Source organism: Drosophila persimilis, unplaced genomic scaffold (assembly GCF_003286085.1).
Source record: "Drosophila persimilis strain 14011-0111.01,24,50 unplaced genomic scaffold, DperRS2 tig00000191-arrow-pilon, whole genome shotgun sequence".
Taxonomy (NCBI): domain Eukaryota; kingdom Metazoa; phylum Arthropoda; class Insecta; order Diptera; family Drosophilidae; genus Drosophila; species Drosophila persimilis.
The window spans coordinates 7,247,931-7,270,988 of record NW_020825298.1 but is presented as its reverse complement, the minus strand read 5'-3'; the positions used below and the strand labels follow the sequence as shown (position 1 = coordinate 7,270,988).

The following is a 23,058-nucleotide window of genomic DNA, read 5'->3' as shown; positions in this document are numbered from 1 at the left end:
TAAATATAAACATATACCAAGTTCTGAAACAACAAAAACTAAAATAAGGCTTTAAAAGCGTGTGAAAAATTGAAATAAAAAATATGAAGCTGCTGCTCAGTGCTCTATTGATCGCTCTGGCCCTAAGCGGAGTCTTGACTTTGCCAGGTGAGTTATAACCCCATAAATCAATCAATCGGCGCAAATCAGGTTTTAGTGTACAAACACACACATTGCAAATCATCATTAAAATTTATATACTTATTAAGAAAACAGGGAGAAGGCAACCTTTTGAACTCATTAATAATGAAAATTGATAAGGAGTGAGGGGGAAAACCTAGAAATTATATATGTCTTTAAATAAATATTCTCTTGCAATCTGGAACTGTCTAGAACAATCTTAAATGAAACAATACTTTTCGCTGATTAAGAAATTAATTAAGAAATTGCACAGATTGCTTTTTCTGATAAGCTAGGGCTATGTATTTCTCACAGAACACTTAGCCCTAAGGACAATCCTAGTCTAATTTTTCGTATTATTGGTACAGGGAACAACCTCTTCTTTTTATCAGAGAATCGAAGACACTTTTTTACCCAAAATTGAATTCAAACTGTGCTTTAAGGTACCGGTTAAGTAACAGCTTTAACTCGTTGAAACATTCCTGTTTCCTGGATAATGATGCCAGCGTCTTGATAACAAAACGAGACACTTGACAATCAGCCAAATGCATCTTACAGATACAGATACAGATACAGAAGTAACAACAACGGGCAAAATATCAGAGACTCTCAGAATCAGAATCACGGAGTGGAGTCCGGGGATGGATCCAGGGAGTTGCGTCCTTATTGTCATCATCAGCGTTTGCTGGCTGCTGGCTGCTGCCTTTGGCTGCCACTTGAATGCATAAATTGCTGAAGAAGCTGTGCTGCCAGTGAATCGCAGATGATGAGGCCAGAGATGGGTTGGGTTTTGGCACAGCTGCCACAGCCACTTGAAGTTGTCAAATTTGGTGCTGCAGTCAAAATCATTTGCATGAAATATGAAATTTTCATGCAATAAGTCCCGATATTCAGAAAGGTTTGTTCCAGATACAAGCTTGAGCTGATTTGCTTTCAATTAGAGGTGTTTGTAGTTGAAGAGCTGCCTTATTTAATGGGTTTTTGCTTGATGATAAATCTCTCAATTACACATCTTTTACTTATTCTAAAAATAGTTCTTTGAATTAATTTTTTAAGGCAATCTGCCATGCCGGAAGAAGAGACCTGATTGAATGGAAAATATGGATACATCACAGAAATTTTAGAGAAATCTTTGAGGTCCTTAAACTATTATAAATCTGAGATCTTTCGAGACATGTCTTTGCCATCTGAAGGTCTCACCCATCCCACATTTCAGACCCACAGTTGAATGAACCCACGTACAATATTCTTCACTCAAGCTCCTCCACTTTCTGGCCACTGAAATTCTTGGGCATTTTTCTTTTCTTCTTGTCTTGTGGTTCTCTTAATTTTGTTTTTACGAGTGCCATGTATGTGGACGATGTGGTGTCACTGTACCATGGCCAAAAGAATTGGGTTAATTATGGCCATAATTCGCTTTTAAGGCCTTTTCACGGAATGTTCTCTGTTCTCTGTACAAATTGCAGTTGCATGCGGGCCATAAATCACATTTTTTTCTGCATTTTATTACTGTTCACTCGAGTATGTGCAACTATGCGTGGTGTCGTCTGTAATAAAGCCCTAAATAGGTATAATTATATTATTGGTGAATTATTATATATATTTTATACGGTTGACATTTGCTGAATTGCTTGGCAATTTGTTTAATTCCGACAGATATTTATTTATGCAAATTGGAGTTAATTTTTTCGTAGCCCTATTCAAATGTTTTGTGTCGAATTGTTTGATGAGTCGCCAGCTAATTAGCATTGCGTAAGTCCGTTCCCATGGGTGGTTTAGCTAAAATATAATTTTAATATTGTTTGGGCCTAAATCAATAGAGTGGAAATAATTTATAGGGGCTTAGAGAATTATGGAAATTATTTGCAGTAAAAAAAAGAAAGCTGCAATTGAATAAAGGTTTAAATATGAAACATTTATATCAGAAGAATTGTCTATAGTTTGTTTTTAGACCCAAAAGCCAGTGAAATGAACAAGTTGTTCAAATACAAAACATAGACTCAGACACTTCCTGTAAGACTAAATAAAATGTTGAACTTCGAATTAAGTTGATTTAAGCCGAACATTTTTGTTGCCTTTGATTTTTGGACTCTCTTGCGGTCACTTCGGGGCGGGGCTAGGCGTTGGGACAAATCAACAAAAATTAAACAATTCCAAATTGAATAAACAACAGCAGGCAAAGCCGAGCAGAGCAGCCTATTCAAATTAAATGAAATTGTTTTCTGCATTTTGAACTTTAAGCTTTAATTGCTTGATTATATCGAGCAGCAGTCTCGCCTCGTCTCCGCCTTGTCCTTGTCACCTGACAGGGTTTTACACAAAAACAAATGTATACATTTCCAGAAAATTAAGTAAATATCAGCATGCCACAACAAAAACAAACTAAATTAGAATGAATAATTCAATTGTATGGTTAGCAAAATGTAAAAAAAATTAAGTAAATATCTGCTAGTAAGGTGCGTTTGAAAACTGTAAGAGTGGAGTATACCATACTATGCCAGTCTCTTATTTGAACTTTCGGCTGTTTTACGGTTTTGAAACGCACTGTTTTGTACATTTTACATGACAGCCGTAGTTGTTTTCTCGGTTGTTGCGGCTGTCGTTTCTCTCGTTGTTGTTGCAACTGTTTTGCTAGTAGCTCAATGATTAATCACTTGCCATGAAATTCTACACAAATCTACACAAAAAGTTCAAACGCTGTAACGCTGTAACGTGACTCTGAGTGGAAGAGGAAAAAAAAACAGCTGTAATGGAGGGTGGGGATACCTGTGACAGTTTTTAAGTACCGTAGCCGTATACCGTATACCAAAATTGCATAAAGTAGGGGAATATTTTTCTCATATTTTGTAAAGTGAATCATCATTTTTTTTTGGATCGGTGCAGCCAAATTCCCAGATGATATCTGATTTAACCCAGATAGTCTCCGAGATCTGAGTGTCCATTCGTGGGGACTATGTGCATATGCATATACTCGTGTACATACTCGTAAATTATAGGCACTTAAGCTTCCATAATGATAAAACAATCATAAGTTAAATCTTAAGAGGAAAACAATTTTCCTAACAACGCCATTAGTCGAGGTGTGTGCCATAGTTAGACAACTATAATTTCGACTATAAGATACCCACTATTCAGCACAAATACATAATGTGTTGGACTTTCCTCACCAATGATATAATGGTATATCTTCCCAACAAAGAAATTAATTAATCAATTTATTCTTTACTGTTTTTTCGATCAACAATGAAATACGGAATCGTTATTATACGTATAGACATCTGTCTAGACTTTGGACATGTCTCCCTCTCTATTGTCCCTGCAATTGTCAGCTGTCACGAAGGGTTTATCCAATTAGGTGGATGACTCAGCCCGCTCTCACCGTGATTGAGAACTGCTGCAGCAGCATCAGAGCCACTTTGGCTCTGGTTCAATGTCACGTAATCGCTGCAAGGCCTCCCTGGAGGCATGCCTCCCAGTTTGCCGCCTCTTTATGTTAATTTATGTGCTGGCAAAATGTGCAAGCGCCTCTAATGCTCAGCCACGCATGGCGCAAGCCCCAAAATCAGAAATAAATTACAGCCGACTGGCACCGACGGAGGCACAGGAGGAGTCGGAGGCAGTAGCAGCATCAGCATCGGCAGCAGAGGCAGCAGAGGCAGTTGCTCATAGTCAGCACAACCAGGAGATTGCAACAACAACAGAAAATATGGGGAAAAAGGGCGTTTATGGCGGATAAGATATCGCAACAAAGGGATTTGGATTTTAGAATAAGATAAGTTCAGGCCTGATTCCAAAGCAGGGTGCCATTCTTTTCAGAAATCGGATATAAATGGGTTCCATTTTCCATTCCATTAGGGGATACAATACATTCGGATAAAATCATTCAATTAAGTAGATTTTAGATGATCTCCTTTTTAGTTTTTGTGATATCCAATCATCGTATGAACGAACCTACACCCAAGCATCAACGCATCACTCATATGGCCTGGCAAACTGAAATAATTGTATATTATAATGAAAATCCTGTACATTACTCAAATACTCAGGTGGCTGTTGCAATGTCAACGCAATGCAGCTTTAAACGATTTGCGGATGGAGGGGGGGGATTGGGGAGTTTGGATTTTGGTTTGAATAGAAATGCGGTGGATGCGGATTGGGTTTGGCATCCCTCCCTGTCTCCCTCTCTATCCTGCCTCCTCGTCGGCAGCTGTGGCCGCATGATGTCCTCCTGTGTCGAGTGGAGTGGCTCGGTTGGGTTGTAAATTTAATGAGATTCCTGTCAAATTAATTTCCGGTTATGATTAGATTTTCGTTAATAGCAATTTGCGGTTTTACTCCCAAACCAAAAATATGCGAACTTCAAATTTCACTGCGTGTGTGGCTCCTCCATGGGTGTTGCAATTTGCATTTGCATCAGGCAATTGTCACCATGCGCTACAATCTACAATTTCAATTGCGGCAATGTTTTATGTTGAAATTATCCAAACAATGTTTGTTTGTTGCACAATTGGGCATAACATATTGATGCTTTTCCCTATTTATTTGCGGAAATTACTCGCGCTAAGACTCCTGAAAAATGTCAGTAGATTTGAGTCAATGGATTCGACGTTAGTTTTTTGTGGAAGGTCTTACTTCTGGTTAGCCACTCTCTTTGTTTTCAGATTCATCAGAGGCCTGCAATCTTATTGCTGATCTCTTGATAGATGAAAGTTTGCTCTGCTTCCTACTTGTTCAATTATTTGCTCAGCTGAGTCGGTCCACGAATCTAAAAATAAATATACACAGTCTTTGGCGCGGCGCAGAACATTGTAGAGTCTTTGGTACTGTGTCGGTTGATCATGGGATGCTGGGATACAGAACAAAATATGAGCAGAGTGTGCTATTTATGCTATCGTCAGAGGGTCTATGTCTGATAGGATAGCCATATAAAGTGCCTGGTAAATACATTTATATATGCTCCTATATGTAAAGTAGTACATATATTCCTATACAGTATGATGAAACATTCCGAAGAAGCATATTCATTATGAGGACGTGCTTTGTGCAATTGTGGAGTCAGGAGCTTCCCCTCAATGCCATACTCCATTGACTCCAATTTTGTGAAAAATCCAAAGTGAAAGCTAAAGCACGTTCTTTCCATTCGAAATTAAAGAAGCCCAGAAACCCAATCTGAGCATTTTTCTTCTTAATAAATTTCCTACACGTACACGGCAACAGAACCGAACCGAAGAGAATTAATGAGGGCGCGACTCCTCGGCTCGAGTTCGGGCCAAAGAAAGCCTAAAATTAAACAATTTTACTTTTTGGTCATTTCAGTTTTTCCGCTTTGCAGAACAATTTGCTGCATGTGGCGATATCAGAAGGTGGTTTCGGAACACTGGAATGGAATGGGATGGGATGGGATGTGGTGTGGTGTGGGGATGATGGAATTCGTGTCCGGGACCAAACAATCAAAATCAAATTCAGTTGAAAAAACTCATTTTAAACGCGACAAACGTAACGTTCAATCTTCCAGAACATTGAGTACGTGACACGATTGTCACATTTGGCAGCGCCACCAAAAAGGGGAGGGGTCCCAGAGAGAGAGCAGGCAGGCCTACCGTTACAATCAAAGTTTTCGTTTCCGGTACCCATAGAATACTTACAAGGGTATATTCAGTCGAGTGGATTTATGTAACAAGCTGACAGAACCGTAGTGGATCCTATAAACTTCAGTAGAAACGAGTAGAATTTTCGAGGCTGTAAGAGCATCTTCAGTTTTCGAAAATTGAGGGAAATCTGCCGTATTCAAAGTTTTCAAAATATCGTACTATATGTTTGGTCAACTTCCGCCGATATACCCCGATATTATCATAGTTGGAACATCTTTGTGATCAGTTTTAACACTGTAGGGATTCCTACAACTCTACTTATCTCTATACTGGCAAATAAATGCTCTCAGAAATGTGCCTCTAGAAATCTTGCAGATTTCTTGGATACTTCCAAGAGCTCCCTCCTAATATCTCTGTTATTATAGGAAACATTTTTAGAATATGTACCAATTGTAGAGCCCCTACAAAATTTGTTACCTTTCTGAGTATAGGGTATCCATGAGGCCGCTTCTTGTTTCTCGATTTAACTTTGGCTGTCAAGCCCTCGAGCTTTGTTTTTGTTTTGACGCAATGCAAATGAAGTGGAGTGAGAAATGAAAAATGAAGGCAGCAGCACCTGACATACTCGTACTCCAGGGGGTGGCCAGGGGATTTTCAGGGGATGACCAGGTGGCTTGTGGAGGAGTAAGGGTAAGGGGTACATCGTACAGTGGCACCAGTGGTTGACTAACCCAGCGATCCAAAATTAATTGAATTACATATTATTGTATATATTTTTGCGTACTTCTGTATTCCGATTCTTACTTGGACACTGCCTTCTTTTCTTTGAGGGCACGTAATATTTTGTTTGTCATGCAAATCGGGTTTTTATTGGAAGAGAAAAGGGGGGTGTTAGAAAGGGGATGTGAAAGATTCGTAGTTATTTGTTTGTTTGGCTAATGAAGCTGTTTTGTTTAGATAATTATTCTTATGGAGAATGTTGACGGATGGTGATTGAAAGCAGATTAAGTCCCCAGAAAACGTGAGGAAAATTCTGAAATAATGCTAGATAAAAACCACTTTTATATAGCGCTCATATCAACCCCTAATCGTATGTAACCTGTCCGACAGTTTCCGAATATTGCCAACCATTTGTTTTGCATCCTTCCGCTACTAATTCCGCATTGAATTGTCCGCTAAGCCCCATTTGTTATCTCACATCTCCCTGTATCCTGTACCCCATTGAGGCCTCAATATAACTCGAATCTGTCACAAGCCATTCTTCTGACTGGCTCTTATCACAGTCCCTCATCGCGGCTGCCAATCAATCGGGGATGGGGATGTGGATAGATAACCATGCAGACAACTAGAACCGCACCACATCCCCTAATAGGCGACCCAACCGCCGCACTCGAAGTCGAGACAACCGTGCAACGTGGGACCCAGCGTGTGTGTGTGTGTCTGTGTGTGTGGACCCAGCTGCTGTTGCAGCGCGTCACATTAATCAAGGCGGCCCCCCAACCCAACCAAAGTCGCACACACACACACCCCTATATGGCTGAGCGCCCCCCTCAGATCTAACGTCATCGCACATCGCCCATTGCCCCATCAAGGGGATGACCGAAAAATCATTGTTGACATTTGTAATTAGAATTGATAGCAGCAGACAGGACGCCTACGATTTCCCCCCGCCACAGACGCACACACACACACAGAAAGTGGGTGCGGGGCTAGTGGGGGCGGGAACTAGGGACCCAGACGTTAAACTAATTTCGTTTTCGTTTTTCCAAAAAACCTGAACCGAACCGAATGGAAACGATCCGGGGCTTTGAGAAGGGGTTCAAGCTCCAGCACGTCCATCATTTGTTAAATGATGATACCCGGTGGTCCGACGGGATCTAAGGGTATACTGTATTTAGGGACAACATAGAACAGGGAGAAGGTGGCTTCCCTCCGCCAAAAGACGCACACATTGCACGACGAAGAGTTTGTGACGGGTATTTTACAGTCGATATCCCATCTATCGCTTTCTTACTTGATTTTTTGTTTTCCGTTGGGTTTGGGTTTGGGATTTGTGTGTGCCTGTGTGATGTATGCGTTCTAGCAAAAATATCAGCTCTGACACAGGGACATACACCCATTCGAGCGAGCCTCCGAAATACGTCAATTGAATGGCATTTCACTCGGAGAATGACAGCAAACTAAGCTTCAGTCTGCACTTTCACTCAATTGCTGTCGGGGGTTGGGCGGTGAGACTTGAAAGCTGGCTTTGATTTCACTTTCGGCCCGACTGCTGTTGACATCTGCCATGCCCCAGACCCAGCCCCAGACCCAGCCCCAACCCCAGCCACAGACACAGACCCCTCAAGTGTCGTGTGTGTGTGTGGCATCAAACTAATTTTCCCCCTGTTTAGAGTTCTTGAACGTGACACAAGTCTGCACTCGGTGCATGTCCATTCCACTCTCACAGAGCCACCCCTGTCCCCTTTGGGTGCCTGTGACTTCCATCAGCCTCAGCTTCGACAGGAGGCAGTATTCTGCTGGTCTCCTGGTCTCCGGGTCTCCGGGTCTCTGGTCTGTTCATTGCTTTTCAACTGATTTGAAATCATTTTAACCCAAATTGCATACAATTGAGTTTGTCAGGAGGTGGAATCCCGGAATCTCCTGTACACAGTCGGCAGTCCTCAGTCCACAGTCAGGATGGGTGCTAGCAGAGGGGGATAAATGTTTGTATGTAATTGAAATGCCTGAGCTGTGAACTTGTCCTCCTCCGAAGGCGTTGATGGTCTGTCTTCCTCTTGTTGCTGTAGTTTTGGATGGACTGGGCATGAATTAAGGTGGTTGGAGGTAATTTGCAGCAGCTTGGATGAGATTAGGCCTGACAGGCCACTCTTTGGCTGAGATCAAAAATTGAGCAGGAACTGGAAACAGAAGGTGTTTGTAGGAGGTTGGATAGAGATAGATTTCCTTATAAGCTAAGGCTGCTCGAGAGCCGTGTGGATCGTGAGTGCGAGCGTGAGATCGCTCTCAGAGCTTTAACAGAGAGCTTCCACAGACTGTTAACAGAGAGCGGTAGCAGGCTGTTAGCGGAGAGCGGCCAAATGCTGTTAACCTGTGATGTTAATAGCTCTGTTGCCCTGAACAGATGATTTTTATCAAATTAAACCTGACTTATAATGTAGCTAAGAGTAAGTAGTCGCAGTCCTACTTGCTTCCTTTCTATTCACCCTTTTATTTCACCCCCTTTCCTACTACTGCAATTCATAATTGCCTGAAGCTGGGCAAAAGAGAAGATTCTCAAAAGATTTACATAGGAAACTAACTTTTTCCGCCCAACTACAATCATAATTACAACAAGCAGCAGCCTAAGTACACGACAGCCCCTGGTTGCCCTTCTGGACAGTGAAGGGTCTTTTGGTGGGGCGGGGGAAAAGTTTTTACATTAACCAAAGTGCGGCTATTAAAAATTCATTAATTGCATGCAACGGAAAACGGGAAAAAAGGCGCAACAAAGTCGAGGAGCTAAAAATGCGCAGCGAGCGAAAGTTTAATTGATTTGTGAGAACCAAAATGGTGAAATAATTGATAGATAGCTCGATAGAGAGGGAGAGAGAGAGAGAGAGAGAGAGGAAGAGAGCGGGAGAGAGAGAAGAAGGGCTTTTGAGATACGAACCCTTAATGAGCAGTGCCCCGCAGTGAAATCTGGAAACTTTTATGGAATATTGTTTTGCTGGTTTTTCATATTTTATTTTGCACTGTTTCTATTAATTAGAAAAGTTCGGCCACAGCAACCGGAATTGTTCGGTGAATTGAATTTGCAATTTTCCATTGGGAAAATGGCAAATGAATTGCGAAAAAGTGGTAAACTTGTCTCGAATACGAACAACTGCCCGAGTATTACACATATTTCATCGGCCAGTGGACCATTGGACGTCAAAGTAATTGAAAACGCATGCATCGATGATGGCCAAAAAGCGAATTGCAATTTTGTTTGGCCAAAAACCATATTGAGGCCACTCAAAAATGCTGCCCGGACAGCCGCAATATAAATTTGATGGCCAGTCCTGCAGTCCTTTCCGATCCTGGCCCCCCACGGTCCCTCAATCCCCAAAACGGGCTCCCAACCAAACCGACACTTTTGGCCAGCAGTTTAATTACCATTTTGGGGGCTGCAAAACCCAAAAAAGAGAGAGATGCGAAATGCATTTCAAATTTTCAAGCAATTTTTCACACAGAGGGATTTTTCATGGAGAGATGATAGGCGGCCTGGCAGTTTGTAATTATAGTCGCATATTTATTAGACTAGAAGTTTTGCCCTTTTGTAGGTTGTATTTCATTCGAAAAGTGTCTGTGGCTAATGCTTTGGGATCCTTTATACAATTGTGAGAGGAGGACAAGGCCCAGGTAAATGCAGGATAGAACAATTTTTGCCTGCATTACCAAATACTTCAATAGCATAAGTTTTTAGGCATGTCTTTGGTCTTTTAAAGTACATTATTTACCTAATTTTAAAGTTTTTATTCAAACAGAAATTTGATTTCTATTCAGTGATATTTTACATTAAACTTTTGGCTGTGAAATCTTAACCAAAGAAACCCAAAAAAATTCCTTAAAGCCCACCCAAAAGTTGTCTGGGGAATAAAATCATTCGCGCTGCTCACTAAATTATGCAAAATTGTACAATTATGTTAATTAATTGACGCAGACTTGAACCCACCAAACACCGCCCCTTGGCCTGGTCGCCAATTAGCGCCATAAAACGCAGGCGAAGCGATTGCCAGGGATTTTATTTTGGCTCCTCTGCCCTTCACACGCCAAAAGGCTCCCCGAAACAAAAGCTTGGGGGGAAAAAAAAAACCGAATGGGAAGCCCAAAAAATATTATATGAGTGCCACGCCCAGTGGCCGAGGAGGGAGGAGGGGCCAGCCGCTGCTTGTTAACCTTACATAATTAGCAACAAAATGTTCGCTGTGTTTAGAACAAAAGCGCAGTGCTATGCAGAAATTTCCACTCCCCGTTAGCCCCGTACCATTAGCCACAGCCAGAGCCAGAGCTGCCAACTGGTTTTATTAATTTCATAATTCAGCAGAAGCCGTAGGAACAGAACAATGGACGAAGCCTGGAAGGGGGGGAGGACGAGCGCGTTGTGGTCCCCCTGTCTGGGCTTAATTATTGGAAAATTAATGAATATGCCATGTTAGATGTTTTCCCCATTTTGTGTGTTCGTTTCTCTCTGAAGTCTCGCCTCGGCCATGTTTCGCATGATTAATAACCCAACAAAAAAAAAATAACAGAGAAAAAAGGGGATAAGGGAAATTCAACATGTTCATTTCTGAAAATTTCTTCATCCCGGTACATGATTCAATTTTTATATTTTGTTGCTTTTGTCACTTACAAAAGGGTTCTGCCATGGCCACCGTTGCCCCTTAAGGTATGCTACACGAAACCATGAAATATGATGTGCATATACGAAAATCTCGCTGGCTTTTTGATCTTCATTTGTTGAGCAGCTGAAAGCGGGGTAGATTGGGTATATTTGTTGGAGTACTTTGTGAGTTATTGAGAATTTACATTCGCTGCGTTTGTTTCGTTTCGCATGCGAGTACAAGCCAAATATTCAATATTCCGCTCATCCGAAAGTGCTGATTTGTGCTATGGACAAAGAATGTCCCCATGCATGGGGTCTTCCATGGTCTTCCGCTTAAATTCAAACATGAGTCAAATGGTAGATGGCTTGCTTATCGGCATGGATCCATTCGGATCTTAGATTCGGAGTTTAGATTGTAGCTAACTCTATTTCTCTAAAGGTAATTGCATATTCGATCAGTTGCACAGATGTTTGCTCAGCATTTATGTACGAGTGTACGAGTACTACCTTTCCATAAATATATCCATGGTGCATATTTGCCAGCATGTAGCCCACTTTCATATGCACCACGAAATGTAAATATTTGCACTTGTAAATGACATTCACGTGTGCCAGTGTGTGCCCCCCCCACCGTTCGCTGGCCCATTTTTGGGGTTACGTTTTGTTTCTTTCTTTGCTCCACTTTATGTTTGATCGCTGGGGGGACCTGGGGTCGAGACTCCTTCGCTCTCTGTTGATGACGGTGACGGTTCACATACGGGGGTCACATACGGTTGGCCTTCTGCGTACGCAATTTTACGCAGCACATAAAGCTCTTCATATTTCACATTTCATCTGAAAGAGTCGAGTAGAGGCGAGAGTCAACCCTGGCTTGACTTGTTTTTAACGTCGTTAGTTTGGTTTCCGAAGCCCGATTATCGCAGTGTTTGGAGCGTATGATGGAACCATGGTATACCAAGTCAGGGGTGTTGAGGGATTGTAGTGGGTGTACTCCAATGATCGTTATACCGCTTCTCTGTATATCTTCCCTTCTATTCCATTGCCGTGTGGTTCATAGCAGCGCTCTCAGAGCTATGGACGCTGAGTGCAGGGTACTCCTATAGCCATACATACCAACTTTACGTAATTTCTGTTGTGCGAGTACGAGTGTGTGCCGTGCTCTCTCCAGCCACTTGTTGTATGACGGCTGTGCTGTATGCTGTTGTGTGCCTGTTGTCGCTGTCAGTGTCAGCTGGCGAGATTTATGAAGTGCAACATGCCAGAGACTGGAGATTGAGAGTGGGACGAAGAAGAGGAAACGCATTTATCTATGCGGGGAATGGAATGCGCTGCCCCGTTCTTCCTTTGAATCATTGGGAAGGGTCTCTTATTTAGAGGTTCTCTGATAAAAGCCTTGGCCCAGTTTTTCCCCCGGGGCGAGGCTGGGAAATCAAATTGAAATTTCCACTTTAAGTTTTCCCTTGGGTAACTGGTCAGAAGGTCAGGTCAAAGAGCAAAAGCATTACCATATATCCCTAGTCAAAGAAAATTATGCTTAAGCAAAGATTGCGTAATAAGCGCTAATGAGGCGCCCAGAAAGGGGTAGGGGGCACGAACGAAAGGGCAGCGCATGAAAGTCAGCGCTTTTCCCGCTGATTTGGCTAATTTAATGAAAATTTTCGCAGCCAATTTGTTTCTTAATGATGAATAATACCGTTTAATTTCAATTCTCGACCCTTCTTGCAGCGCGCAACAATCCGCAGGACGATGCCGAGGTGATTAAAGTGCCCTCTCGCCCTCAGTCCTCCTCCGCCGCTGGCGAGCCGGATTTCCATAACTTTGGCGGTGTCATCGATACGGGCGCTGGATATCCCTTCCTTCAGTCAAATCCGACGAGCTTCAACACGGGCTTCTTCGACTCCTTCGATGGTGAGTGCGCTGTAACCTGGGCGTGGGGGGCGTATGAGTGATATTACGTATACGCATAATGGTATTTTAATTGAATAATCATTTAAAAAATGTGCTCCATCCATAATTACAAGTCTCAATTGCATTTCTGTTTCGATCATATCACATTTATTCCTGCTTAATGACGATGCGAGAGAGCTGAACAATGGGTGAAGGATATGCATACGCTCTGATGGCTCAGACATTGGATTAAATGCATGATGTCCCTTGGGTCAAGCCAATTAGCCAACTGTCCTTTGGGGACTTTTTAAACTTTCCTGACTCTTCACCCCCCCCTCTCGCCTCTCTGGCTTCAAAACGAAAAACAATTTATCAAAATATTATGTCAAATTTTGTGCAGTCCCCAGACAAAGTTTATTTATTCTTTTGTATTTATTTCTATATTTATATAGATAGATAGATGGATAGCTAGAGGGGGTGGTGGTGGGAAGTGGAGTACAGTAGGTCAAGCCAGTCTGTTGGCCATTAAAAGTGAAAAGTTTGCCCACCATCTACCAGCCTCATATCTGCTCGGTGCTAAGATTGTAAGACGCCTCGATAGAAGATGACGATGACGATGATGAAGCTGAAACTTCATAAATCTTATCCTAATACTCGTGCGTTTCCGGGGGGGCGGGGCTGGGGGTGTGTAAAAACTTGGCAAAGCCCATGGCATTTTATATGCATGAAAGATGTTTTGTTCTTTTTTAGACTCGTTTTTCCTAGGGAGGGAGGTGGAGATAGAGTGGGGGGTCAACAAGATAACGAAGCGTAGGAAACAGCATATAGACAAATAGAAAGTTCGGGGAGTTGCGGTTGCCTCGGAACTTTGTTGTCAGCGATTTATTTGAGTTGTAGATGGAGGAGCAGAGTCCACTTGGAGTTCTCTATGGGGAGGGGTACTATGTATATTGGGGGGTGAGGTGTATTAAAGTAGAAAGAGAAAGGCTGTTGGGGTATAAAGATGAAAGATGGATAGATATAAAACATGTGACTTGGAAGAGGAGGTCTATTGATTTAGGGATAGGTTAATATAGTGACACATACTCGGATGGATAGATGGACTGCTACATGTTTGAAAAATAAATAGTGAAAATATTTGACGAATATTTCAGATATGATATAGATAAATCAATGTGGGGATCTATATTCCCATATTAAAAGTGATTGCTATTGATTTATATTGATATAGATATTGGTCAATGGATTTCTATTTCAAGTTATGGATTCATTTCGGAACTTTCCGCTTTAAGAGAGGCTATCCAATATTCCTTAGAGCATAAAATTTATATAGGTACATAAATCAAGCAAGCTACGTTTTCTCTCTACGACAAAGTATTAAAAACCAACAAACTTCAGCAAAGTTTCGCCATTTCCTGCCCCATTATCAATCACTAAACGATACATACAATTTAACAGCCAACTGAAGTACTTTTCACACCTCTTTAAACGCAAATTATCAGCAAATGAATTGGCGACAAGCCGCGACCGGGCCAAGAGCTAGTCGTCCAAGCAATGCGGTCAAGTATTTATGACAAGGTTGAAGAGAGAAAAGAAAGACACTAAGGTGACGACAGTATGTCGGCAGAAAAAACTGGGGTGTGTTTTGGGAGGAGGGGACTGGTGAGGGTGGGTGAGAATGGTATTACGACAGGGCCAGACAAGGCAATTGCAAATTGCAAAGCGTTGGCGACACAGAAAACGCTTTTTAGTGCGTTCACGGATTAAGGATTTTCAAACTGAAAAATACATTAGCATGAGACAACGGCAACGACAACGAGAACGACAGCGATGGAATGCCTGCTTAGCACTTAGACACAGCCAAGACCAAGAGCCAGCCAGACCTAGACGAAGGGCACCTGCTTCGATTCCCAGAGAGTCGCTCTCGCTTCTTCGCTGCGCTGCACTTTTATTTTAGTTTGTTTTTCCGCTTGAAATTATACCACAGACACCCGAAATTTTCCTATTTTCTATTTAACATTTTTTTCTTTTTGATCTTTTTGTTCTTTTTAACTTCATCAGACCTTTTCCGTCGTCTGCGCACTCGTCTTTGGCCTGTTATTGCCACCGATTCGAGTGAGGATGGAGCGGGTGCTGGTGCCGGTGCGGATGATTCAGGCGATGGCATTGGATCTGGCTTCTCCTTCGGTCTGCGGCCCTTGACTCCCCTGAACCCCAAGAATGGCAATACAACCTCAACGGTTAAGGTATGTACTGTGTTTGAGGGAAGATGTAACATCTACAGCGGCTAAAGAAATGGCTTGAAGGAATACTTAAAGACGAACAGTAAATCAAAGTCGTTTAGGGAATGGCATTGGAAGGGGGAATATAAAATAATCGGATAGCTTTCTAAGGCTAAAGCCATTTGGAAGAGCATCTGCTTATATCGATTTAAATTGGTTAAAAGATTTGAAAAATCGAAGATACCCACAAAAAACTTGTTTAAGCTGTTCTTGCACCTAAAAGTATACTGCAAAAAGTTTGAATCGATTATGTTTTAGAAATTTGTTTGCGTTTGTACAGCTTAAAAAGATTAATTTAGATATCTCTTAGACGAATTTATCGAAAATATACCGAAAAATCTAAGTTTAATATTTCCACAATATCTTAAAACACAAAAAACAGGTTGTTGATGGCCACAAGGTGGAGATAAATGAGACGGTGTACGGCGACACCAACAGCCTGTTCAAGGTCCGTGTGGTGAATGTGCGTCCCCTGGACAGCGGCGAGGAGGTGGCCGAGGGTGTCCTCACCAGCCAGGGAGATTTCCAGCCTGCCGCGGCACCAGCCACTTCGGCCCCGGCCATCTTGCCCACCAGGCGGGGCGAGTTCGATAATTCGGACGATGACGATAACAGCCGCCGCGAGCCCCTGGAGAAGCAGCCCAAGGACAACGAAGTGCGCGATATCGACGAACCTCAGGTATAATCATATTTTCGAAGCATTTAATCCCGGAAATCCAAAAATCCGTTTAGCAAACGCTCTACTAACCAACAGCAAATATCAACAATTGTATATTGAGCAATTTATAAAGAGAAAACAATATGTAAACTTGTAATATATTTACTTACATATATATAAATATTTCTTATATTTTTAAATAAAGTTTTGCCTTGAAACTAAACGATCCAGCAACTTGTACATATCTTTAATCTTTAATTGAATGCCTGCTTTTATTTCTAAACTACTAAAAACAATAAATAATGCAAATAAAAATGGATTTCGGCTTGGTCTGGTGAGAGGCTTCTCGGTTTGGTTTGCTTTTGTTTTATTGTATTTTAATTTAAAGCTTTAATTTTCTACTCTTTATTAGATTTATTTTTAATTTAAGTCCACACCCCCCCCACTTTTTTGTCGCAGTTCCGTTTAGGCCTTTAATTAAGTTTCTGTAATTTGCCAGGCCAATAATCTCTTCAGACCGCAATCGTAAATATTTTATTAACACGACAAAATGTTTAATTGTACAATTAGATGGATTTTTTCTATGGTTTTTTATTGCGTTTATCGTGTAATATGAATATTTGTTCATTGGATTTGTGAGTAGTTTTTGTTTGATTCAGTTTTTCAGCTGCGTCTAAATTAATAATGCAAACAAATTATAGTATGTGGCCACAGGGCAAAAAATATAATGCAACTGCCATATTATGCAAATGTGTAAAAATCACAAAACAACTCCCAGCCATGTGCGATGAGAGGCAAATACATATTGCGTAATTGACAGATAAAATTATTGCCTGAATCACTGAGAGTTGTGGTAATAAGTAAGCTGTTTGTTTTGAAGTCATTTCAAAATTTATTTAAACTTTGTTGCACACTCGTATTACGGGATTATTCATTCAAATAATGTGTGGGCAGTGACACTATTTATATTACATTTATATTAAACAAATGTATAATGTAATCAGTCATAAGAAAAGGCAATTTAGCCAGCAGTTGGCCTAGACTGAGGTGGGGCCATGTGGGAGGCCGATCATATAATACAGATGGAAGATGGATAGAGCGTGGGCTGATCATCAGCTTGAAATTAAGAGAACAAAAGCAAAGTCACAGCATTCTCAGAATACAATCAGTGTAATATTAGGACAACCTTTAAAGTCTTTTAGGATAGTATCAGCAAAGACTATGAAGAACTAAAAATATTTCAACAGAGCCAGATAGAAATCTCAGGATAGACTCTTCAGAGTCTGAAGCTCCGTTCGAAATACAAAATGCAGAACCATTGCATTTCAAAGAACTGCAATAATAGTCAGGTAGTCAAAAATGATATGAGTCTCAGGAGCTTAGGGTCTATAAGGTACAGGTACGAACCGTGAAATAACTATTGCACTTCACAGAAATTTAATGGTAGTCAGCTATTAAACCACGATTAAACAGAACCCAGCAGCTTATATGTACTGGTATGAGATCCCTATAAATCATATCTCTGTTCAGAAATTCTCCCTCTGTAGCGTACCCAGCGTTTGCCAGTTTAATATGCAATGTAAACCCCTTTTTGTAACGCACCTTACTGCAGGATAATATATGTACAGTCGCACTGCCCCCGTCGGCAATTGGTCACACCCGTTACCATCCATGCAGCGGTTCATGCATCATACGCGACAATTTTTCTTTTCGGTTTTGCTGCGAGTCCATTAATTACTTTTAGGCCATAATAAAAATTAATTTTTATTAAAAGTCATGCGCTCCGCTCGCATAAATCCTTGTCTTGGGCGGGGCTCTCTACCGTTTCGGCTATGGGCGTGGCAGCAGGTCCAAAGGGGAGGAGAGGTGGAGCCTGTATTTATGAGAATTTATTGTGGCGAAATCGACGAACGCTTGTTGGATATAATACTTTTTTTCTACTTTTTTGCAACATAAATCAGCGGAAAATTAATAAATGACCGTAAAAAAAAATGCAATGCGGCGTAAAGCGCAATTATTAACAACTTTAAAGTTGTAAGTGACATGTCAACGTTTAAATGCAAAAATTTAAATTTAAATAATGCCAGCGGTGACATTTTTGTAGCCGCAACCGGAAGCGAAAAGAAGAAGTGCAACTTCCACAAAAAAAAACTATTCACATAAGTTGCGAATATTATTATACGCTTTCAGGAGAGGTATTACTCTTTTGTTGAGGTGTTTGCAATGCTTTGGTATACAGAGAAGAAGGGACATAAAAAGTGATCATATGATTAAATATTATTAAAAGATTTCTGTCCAAAGCGTATAAAGATTTTCGAAAAATTAAAAATCAAATTAAATTACATTTACTTTATAATTATTTTTGTACGAAAAAGGTGATGGCATTTTTTTGTTAATTTCCATTTCTAAAGCCAACCGATTGATTGTCTTATAGATCCACTTGTTGCGTTTTTTTAGCTGCCACAGAAACGATCGAAATGAAAGGGTATCCAAAGCTTCGGTTCTGAAGGTAACCCCCGCCTTACCTCCCGTTCTTGAATAATTTGTTGTTCCTGCTGTATTTTCATTTAAATTTTTTGTGTGTTAAACTTTTCGTTTTTTCATCTCGCGCGGATATTGAAAGTTGTGGTTTGTTGGGGCTTCAGCTGGAGAGTGGGAGAAGAGGTGATACCCGCATGGAGCCTACTGCCTTCTCATGCGTTTATTTGAATTTAACATTCATGGTTATAAATATTAATATGCACGAAAGGGACAGCAGCGAACGAAAACAGAGAGAGCGAGAGAGAGAGTGAGGCAGAGTGCGATCCCTCGTTTGAGTTGAAATATTGAAAAATTGTTGAAGCCTGTTAAACAATTTGGCGACTGAGGCTTTTGGAAAAAGCATGTGCAAATACACAGACAACCCACACACCCACAAAGCCGCACTAGAATATGTGTTTTATTAATATTTTCCTATTAAAAACCCAATAAATATGCATATAATTCTCATATATGCCAAATTTTGATAACTATTTGCAAAGTACTTTGTGCATTTGCATTTTTCAATTTGAAGGCGACCAAAGTCAGGAAATGAGAATGGGAAGAGTCCTCCCCAATGGTCAGGTTGGAGCCTGAATTTAATGTAAGGATTGTTCCACCAATTTTTGACTCACTGTCAGTAAACACTATGCAGATTTTGATTCATTTGCCACATTCTTCAATTCGTTCCGATTCTCAGGAAATTCCCAAGAAACAGAAATCGTGACTCAGTCTTGGCGCCACCTATTCTAAACCTTTGCCTTGTTTCCGTACCGCGCCACCCAACAGATTCCAATTATTAAAAATAAAGTGATCCGTAACGAACAGAAATAAACAGATGCGCAAAAGTGTGTAGGTATTATTAATATGAATTTCTTAGAAATTGTTAATGAGCGACCGGCAAAAGTGGACAAAAACTGAGGGGAACTTGTAACGTCACAGAGACGAAGGCTGCAGAGCAGCAGCCTCTCACATGGGAACGAGACACACTGTCCCACCGGTCGCGAGACAGAGAGAGAGGGTGAGTGTGCCAAGACCTTAACGACATGCTGATTTATCAGCGACGAAGGTGAATCATGCAGTGCATAATAAAACGGAAATAATGAATGAAGACTGTAAGGGCTCGCGCACACTGTAGCTGACATCGGAGCTGAAAGCGGAGCTGATAGCTGATTTATAAGCTCTGAAAAAACAAACACACTGCACCGGTGCAAGTGCGTACATTGCAGCCTGAGCTGAGCTGAAAGCTGAAAAAGCTCGCTGAAATCAGCTCAGCTTAGTTTGATCGATCAAGCATGTTTGTTTTTTCAGCAAGCTGATTGCTGATTTTGTTCAAGTGTATTGGTTCATAAGTGATCGAAAATGGGCTGCAAAACATTTTTAAGCGAAATTACGGTTAACCCAGCGCTGGGGAATAAGCGGGACTATTAAAAATATTTGAATAATAGTTTTATTTCTATAATTTCTGGAAGGCGATAAATTGGGCAAAAAAGTTTTATTATTTACCATTACCAATGTAATGTAAAAATGTAATAATAATTCGTAAAATAAAAGTAATACGAATACAAACTCAACGAAAATGTGGTTAAAATACGCTAACGAAAAAAACGAAGAAAACTTCCGTCTGGCTACTGTACGTGCTGTGAAGTAATAATTCATTAACAATATAATAATAATAATTATAATGATATCTATTGATGCCACTTAAGGAGATAGACAAAGGGAGGCAGTGGTTTTCAGCTTTCAGCAATCAGATCAGCCGACAATGTACGCACCTGCAAGCTGATTCTGCCTGAGAAAAGCTCTCAGATCAGCTGAGCTTTCAGCTTTGATTTCAGCTCCGCTTTCAGCTCCGCTTTCAGCTATAGTGTGCGCGAGCCCTAAGGTTAGAGAGAAGAGAGAGAGAACTCAAAGATCGGTGTAAAGCTTTGAAAGCTTTGCTCATTTGTTAGCTTTGACTCTTTCTTGCTGTTCAATATGTTCAACAAATGTTCAATAACAAACGTAAATAATGAATGAAGAGAGTAGAAATAACAGATCACTGTTAAAGTTTGATGTCTCTATCTCATCTCTGTAAAAATAACAACAACAAGCTGCCAAGTTGTGGCTGGCTTGGTTTCTTTCTCTCTATAATGCAAAAGCTTTACTCCAAGCGTCTCTCACGGCTTAAGCTAGTAGCTTAAATTCTATAAAATCTTTGTGCTGGGCGCAAGGGAAGCTCAGTTTAATCTTACACACGAAGTCCGCTGATTGTGAGTTTTTTATCGGTTCAAGTTGTTCTATATTGTATATATTCTTTTAAGTAGAGGTGTGGTACTTTTAAATATTAATTTAACCATTTAGTTTAGCATGCAGCGTCTGCTTTTTAATCTTATCCGAAACTTAACCGCGTGATTGGCCCTTCTCGAACCTAAATTAATACAAATTTTTATCCAATTTATTTCACACGCACACATACTGCACCTGCAACCCATTATACACACACACACCCACACGACGCACAGTCCACAACAACAACAACACCAAGATATACAACAACAAAACTTGCCACCAGCTCGCCCGCAGACTCTGTAGCAGAAGGTACGGATTTGGAAATCAATAAGGAAATCATGGCCAATTTAGACACGGAAAGTAGTATGTTTGCCGCTGTAGAGGCCAAGGGAGAAGCGGAAGAGCTGTTCGACAGCCAGAAACAGGAACAGGAGGACTTTGAAGCTGTGGAGAAACTCGCCGAAGACTCTGCACTGTTTGAGGATGCGGACTTGGCCCATCGTCTGGCCCAGCTGCAGCACAGGGAGCGCGAAGAGCTGGAGTCTTCCGATGATGAGGACGGTGAAGCAATCGCACCAGTCGAAATGAGTGAAACCTTCAATGAAGAGTGGGAAACACTGGACCAGGATCAGGAACATGACCAGAACGAGGTGGCGGACGATCAGGACCGTGACCTGGACCAGGAAGCAGATGCCGGCAACAATTTGGACAACCACATTGACATCTACGAGAGTTCGTTGCCCATCGACCTGTCCCACGACATCGCCGTCAACGATTTTGCTGCCGCGAATCCAGACTTCCCAGTCAATCCCGATGCCGAACTGATTTCGGGACCGTCAGTGATCAAAGCAATGCCAATGTTCGAGAAACTGTCAATGGGGCCGCCGAGAAAGTGAATTTTGGCAAGCCCCACTCTAGTCTAGACATTGTACGAGTATTTAGTCTTAAGATTCTAGTTGTAGGCACCAGCATTCATCGAGGATGTCTCTGAGAAATCCAAAGATGATGGCATCCCCTCTATTATTTATCATTATAATTTAATCGTATTTATTTCGACAGCGTGCGAGTATTAAATGTGCCAAATGTGCATCCAAAATTAATTTATTGCCTTTAAAAAATAAATGAAATTTATAAAACACATATTAAACACAAACATTCATTTGATAAACGGAAAGTATCGAATAAGTAAAAGAATATTAGTTAATTTTCTTCGGGTATTTGGTGAAGAGAAACGGTTAGTTTAGAGAAACTAAAACTAGAGATTTTCTCTATTTTTAATGAATTAAAGTAATATTTAATTAATCCACAGAGCCATTGAATCAAGTTTATTGTTATTTCAAGTGTCGCATACTTTCATGTGCTTATTTTCAGCTCTCATTTAAAGCCTCGAACTGTTCGAGACTATGATGGTTTTATGGATTTAAACTGGATATGTGAATGAAACGCTGAATCGGCATTATATGCCTCATTAGTTCCTTGCAGAATGCGTATTAAAAAAGCAGCCTAGTTAATTATTTTTTATATTGCATTGCATTGGGGTAATTAATTGTGGTCAGCTTATGGTTAACTTAATTGCCTGTTATTCCTTTTGTCAAATAAACCTTTGCCATAGAAGCGTATTAATTGATGAATTTATTGCTTATGTGGGTAAAACCCAGAGCATTGCAAAGAGATATCCTTGGAAAATCAACTTCTTAATGTCAGAGTTCTAAAGTATGCCATTCCTAGGTTTATTTTCCCATGGGCAGCGGAGCCAGTTTAGCCAAAAGTCCAAGAGGTGCCACAAGAATGCCTGTGGCATGACCTTCTCTGGCTTTCCTGAGCAAACATTTTGCAGGATATATTTAATAGGTACGTTTTTTTTAGTTCATTTTGGTCTCTATTGTGAACATGTGTCGGTGACACTCCTTTTTTGTTACCTTGGTCGCATTCCCCAGGGCAAGGTAATTTTTTGTTGGCATTGAAAACGTTGTTTTCCCAATTGCAGTTGAATATCCTTTGTCTTGTGAATATATTAAATGCTTACATTTTAACATTGTCCGAGGCAAACAATTGAAAATCATGTTTTTAATATTGGCCATTCCATTTGTTATTTCTATTTGTTGAAGTACAGGGAAAATTCCCTGAGCTGGAAAGTATACATAGGGAAATTTAAGGTACCATTATTATTATTTATTAGAAAAACTATTATAAAGAGTTATGTATCTGATATATAAAAAACGGCATACGAACTGCTAAAGCTATCGACGCTGGAAAGACTTAAGACTTTAAGCCGCAAATCGGGCCTCAAGACCAAGGGGTTTCTAGAATGTAAAATAAATAAAGCTCTAGGACTTGGCACACGTC

General features: G+C 40.8%; 1 protein-coding gene across 1 annotated transcript; it reads left to right on the top strand.

Annotated features, from left to right (window-relative positions):
* Positions 1-78: 78 nt before the first annotated feature.
* Positions 79-21,812, top strand: LOC6589381. Its single transcript, XM_002015017.2, has 5 exons — positions 79-147; positions 12,823-13,005; positions 15,046-15,230; positions 15,649-15,945; positions 20,946-21,812. The coding sequence occupies exons 1-5, from the start codon at positions 84-86 to the stop codon at positions 21,606-21,608; spliced, it is 1,392 nt and encodes a 463-aa protein (XP_002015053.1). The 5' UTR covers positions 79-83; the 3' UTR covers positions 21,609-21,812.
* The last annotated feature ends 1,246 nt before the right edge of the window (positions 21,813-23,058 follow it).